The sequence below is a fragment of the Danio aesculapii genome, unplaced genomic scaffold (assembly GCF_903798145.1).
Source record: "Danio aesculapii unplaced genomic scaffold, fDanAes4.1, whole genome shotgun sequence".
In the NCBI taxonomy this organism is placed as follows: Eukaryota; Metazoa; Chordata; class Actinopteri; order Cypriniformes; family Danionidae; genus Danio; species Danio aesculapii.
In genome coordinates, this window is record NW_026613668.1 from 1 (window position 1) to 5,000 (window position 5,000).

Below are 5,000 nucleotides of genomic sequence, written 5' to 3' on the forward strand. Positions count from 1 at the left end.
GATATATGTAAAAATACAGTAAACTTCAGCATGCATGCTAAAAATACAATAAACTTCAGTATACATGCTAAAAATACAGTATACCTCAGGTACATGCTCAAAAATACAGTAAACTGCAAGATACAGGCTCAAAAATACAGTAAACTTCAGGATACTGACTAAAAAAATATGGTAAACTGCAGGATACAGGCTCAAAAATACAGGATACCAGGATATATGTAAAAAATACAGTAAACTACAGGATGCATGCTAAAAATACAATAAACTTCAGTATACATGCTCAAAAATACAGTATACCTCAGGTACATGCTAAAAATACAGCATGTCTCTGGTACATGCTTAGAAACATACTCAAATACAGTAAACTTCAGGGCACATGCTTAAACATACTGGATACGTGCTCAAAAAAACTGTAATTTCAGGATGTATGTTTAAAAATACAGTAAACTACAGAATGCATGCTCAAAAATACAGTAAACTACAGGATGCATGCTAAAAATACAATAAACTTCAGAATACATGCTCAAAAATACAGTATACCTCAGGTACATGCTAAAAATACAATATGTCTCTGGTACATGCTCAGAAACATACTCAAATACAGTAAACTTCAGAGCACATGCTTAAAAATACTGCATACGTGCTCAAATACAGTAAGTTTAAGATGTATGTTTAAAAATACCGTAAACTACAGAATGCATGCTCAAAAATACAATAAATTGCAGGATACATGCTCAAAAATACGGTAAACTGCAGGATACAGGCTCAAAAATACAGGAAACCAGGATATATGTAAAAAATACAGTAAACTTCAGGATGCATGCTAAAAATACAATAAACTTCAGTATACATGCTCAAAAATACAGTATACCTCAGATACATGCTAAAAATACAGTTTGTCTCTGGTACATGCTCAAAAATATACTCAAATACAGTAAACTTCAGGGCACATGCTTAAAAATACTGAATATGTGCTCAAATACAGTAAGTTTAAGATGTATGTTTAAAAATACCGTAAACTACAGAATGCATTCTCAAAAATACAATAAATTGCAGGATACATGCTCAAACATACAGTAAACTGCAGGATACAGGCTCAAAAATACAGGAAACCAGGAAATATGTAAAAAATACAGTAAACTTCAGGATGCATGCTAAAAATACAATAAACTTCAGTATACATGCTCAAAAATACAGTATACCTCAGGTACATGCTAAAAATACAGTTTGTCTCTGGTACATGCTCAAAAACATACTCAAATACAGTAAACTTCAGGGCACATGCTTAAACATACTGGATACGTGCTCAAAAACAGTAATTTCAGGATGTATGTTTAAAAATACAGTAAACTACAGAATGCATTCTCAAAAATACAGTAAACCTCAGGATACATGCTCAAACATACAGTAAACTGCAGGATGCAGGCTCAAAAATACAGTAAACCTCAGGATACACAATCAAAAGCACTCTACACTGCAGAACATATACTCTAAAACACTGTTCACTACATCAGATGCTCAAAATATGGTTTAAGTCAGAGGACACACTCAAAGATAAACTACAGGATACATGCTGAAAAATACAGTATACTTCTGGTACGTGCTAAAAAAAACAGTAAATTGCAGGATACATGCTCAAAAATACAGTAAACCGCAGGATACCTGCTCAAATACAGTAATCTTTAGGGCACATGCTTACAAATACAGGATACATGCTCAAAAATACAGTAATTTCAAGATACATGCTAAAATATACCATAAACTACAGGATACATGCTCAAACATACAGTAAACTACAGAGTATGTGCTCAAAAATACAGTAAACCTCAGGATCCATGCTCAAATACTGTAAACTGCAGGATACAGGCTCAAAAATACAGTAGACCTCAGGATACATACTCAAAAACACAGTACCCTACAGAACAGATACTCAAAAACACTGTACACTACATCAGACGCTCAAAACATGGTTCAAGTCAGAGTACACACTCAAAAATACAGTAAGCTGCAGGATACATGCTGAAAAATACAGTAAATTGCAAGATACAGGCTCAAAAATACAGTAAACTTCAGGATACCGGCTCAAAAATACGGTAAATTTTCAAGATACATGCTCACAAATACAGTATACCTCTGGTACATGCTCAAAAACATACTCAAATACAGTAAACTTTAGGGCACATGCTTAAAAATGCTGGATACGTGTTCAAAAATACTGTAATTTCAGGATGTATGTTTAAAAATACAGTAAACTACAGGATACATGCTCAAAAATACAGTACACTTCAGGATGCATGCTAAAATGAACGAAACACTGTACACTACATCAGACACTCAAAACATGGTTCAAGTCAGAGCACACACTCAAAAATACAGTAAACTACAGGATACATGCTCAAATACAGTAAACTTTAGGGCACATGTGTACAAATACAGGATACTTGGTGAAAAATACAGTAATTTCAGGATACATGCTAAAGTATACCATAAACTACAAGATACATGCTCAAACATACAGTAAACTACAGAATATGTGCTCAAAAATACAGTAAACCTCAGGATACATGCTCAAATACAGTAAACTGCAGGATACAGGCTCAAAAATACAGTAGACCTCAGGATACATACTCAAAAACACAGTACCCTACAGAACAGATACTCAAAAACACTGTACACTACATCAGATGCTCAAAACATGGTTCAAGTCAGAGTACACACTCAAAAATACAGTAAACTACAGGATACATGCTAAAAATACAGTATACTTCTGGTATGTGCTTAAAAATACAGTAAACTGCAGGATACAGGATCAAAAATACAGTAACCCTCAGGATACATACTCAAAAGCATAGTACACGGCAGTAAACTACAGGATACATGCTGAAAAATACAGTAAGTTTCAACATACATGCTTGAAAACAAAGTATACGCTTAAAACTCTGCAAACTGTAGGACACAGCCAAAAACACTGTACCCTACACTACAACTGCATTCAAAAACATGGTATGAGCACACACTCAAAAATACGGTAAACTACAGGATACATGCTCAAAACCACTGCACTACTGGACAGATGCTCCAAAAACATGGTAAACTATGGGACACGCTCAAAATCATGGTACACTACAGGATTAGCTCTCATTAATAATGTGATTAATCAACTGGTTACTGGGTATGGTAATAAAGAAAGTGTCTCTGTTTGTCTTATTGTAATGAGTGCTCTTCAAGGAGTTCACAAGCTCTCTGGTTTCCTCAGGACTCTTTTGTGGTAGTTTTCTCTCTGGCCTCGGGGAAAGTGGTTTACGCGTCTGAGCAAGCCTCCAGCGTGCTCCACTGCAAGAGGAAGTTTCTGGAATCGGCCAAGTTTGTGGAGCTGCTGTACCATCAGGATGTCAATGTGTTTTACTCTCATACGGCGCAGCCACGACTGCCACCCTGGAACATGGGCACAGACAGCGGTGAGTCTCTCTAGAACAAGTTATACTCCAAATTAAATCAAAATTAAACTATTAAGAGTATCCAATGTTGTTCTAGAGGTTTTCTTACCGCTATAATAGGTTCACATCCGTTCAAGGTCAACATTTTAAATATTTGGTCTGTCTAAAACCCTCCCCCCTCTGTGATCTTACTTTGTTCTGATTGGTTAGACGACACAGTCTGTTGTGATTGGTTGACCACTTGTAGCTGTAATTTTTATGTGTGTAGAATTCCTGCTCTCCCTCAGCACTTGTAAACACAGTGATGCAAACGTAATAACAAGGCTGGGTGATTTTTAGCAGCAAAGAATCATATACATTTTTTATATTTACTAGGGGTGTGAAGCTACACTGGTCTCACGGTTCGGTTCAATTCAATATCTCTGTGCTTTCCATAGATAATTAGATTTTTTCTTCACAACACAAGAATTCTTTTGTTAAAATCTATAAATATATTTATTAGGGCTGTGCAATGACACAGTCATCTATGTGTCAGCTAAAACACCGTGCCGGGCAGGTGAGCAACTGTCCCAGGCTTTACAACACATTTCAAGATGGCTTGAGATGTCTCAATTAACGTTGAATGTCAAGAAAACAGTTTCTATGTGCTTTTCTATAAGAAATAGGCCTGTACGGGATACATTTGAGGTGCTGATTAAAAATAAAGTTATTAAAGAAGTGAATGAATTTAAGTATCTTGGCATAACTCTAGACATTAATTTAAAATTTGATAGTCATATGAGTAAGAAAGTTAAGCCAAGTCTAAACTCTTTTCGTCTTATTAGAAGGTTTTTAACATATCATACTGCAAAATTATACATGCACACAATGGTATTCTCTCACTTGACGTATTGCATTACATCGTGGTCACAAGCCTCTTTAACTACATTAAAGCCTATTGACTCAATATATAAACAAGCAGTTAAAATGATGGACTTAAAGCCTATGCGATGGCATCATTGTGAAGTTTTATGTAAATATAACCTTTTTAGTTTTGATAATTTTATTAAATTTAATTATCCTAAATTGGTTTTTAAATGTTTAAATAATCATGTTCCAATGCTGTTTTCAGATCTAATCAGTAGGCATCAAACCTCTCACAGAGTCACACGGGCAACTGCTAATGGTGACTGTCTAGTGCCAAAGTGTAAGACCTCTTTTGGCCAGTCTGTTTTCTCTGTAAAAGGAGCCAAACTGTGGAATGATTTACCTGTTAGCCTAAAATCAGAAAGTAATCTAAATAATTTTAGTAGTGTTCTTAAAAAGTGGTTAAAAGCAAAACAGCAGTGTTTGCACAAATAGTCTACTGTTAGTTTGTTGGATCATGTCGCCTTTGCTTTTGCCTTTGCTCCAGTAATTTTATGTAAAGAATTATGTGTTATTAATGCTGTGTATATGTTTTTATTATAGTTCCATTTTGTCAATTTTGTCAAGCCTCCTGTGGACAGGTGTTGAGAATTAGCAAGTTTGCTAAAACACTTAAACAAATGCATTTGGTTGTCCAGTGTAATTGTGATGTCCATG

At 35.2% G+C, this 5,000-nt stretch overlaps 1 protein-coding gene across 1 annotated transcript in view; it reads left to right on the forward strand.

Moving 5' to 3' along the window:
- The first annotated feature begins 3,238 nt into the window (after positions 1–3,238).
- Positions 3,239–5,000, forward strand: part of LOC130220164 (period circadian protein homolog 3-like) — a 46,827-nt gene continuing 45,065 nt past the window's right edge. The window contains exon 1 of the mRNA XM_056452546.1: positions 3,239–3,458. Within this exon, the coding sequence (XP_056308521.1) occupies positions 3,443–3,458 (16 nt within the window). The 5' untranslated portion in view covers positions 3,239–3,442. The remainder of the gene's footprint in view (positions 3,459–5,000) is intronic.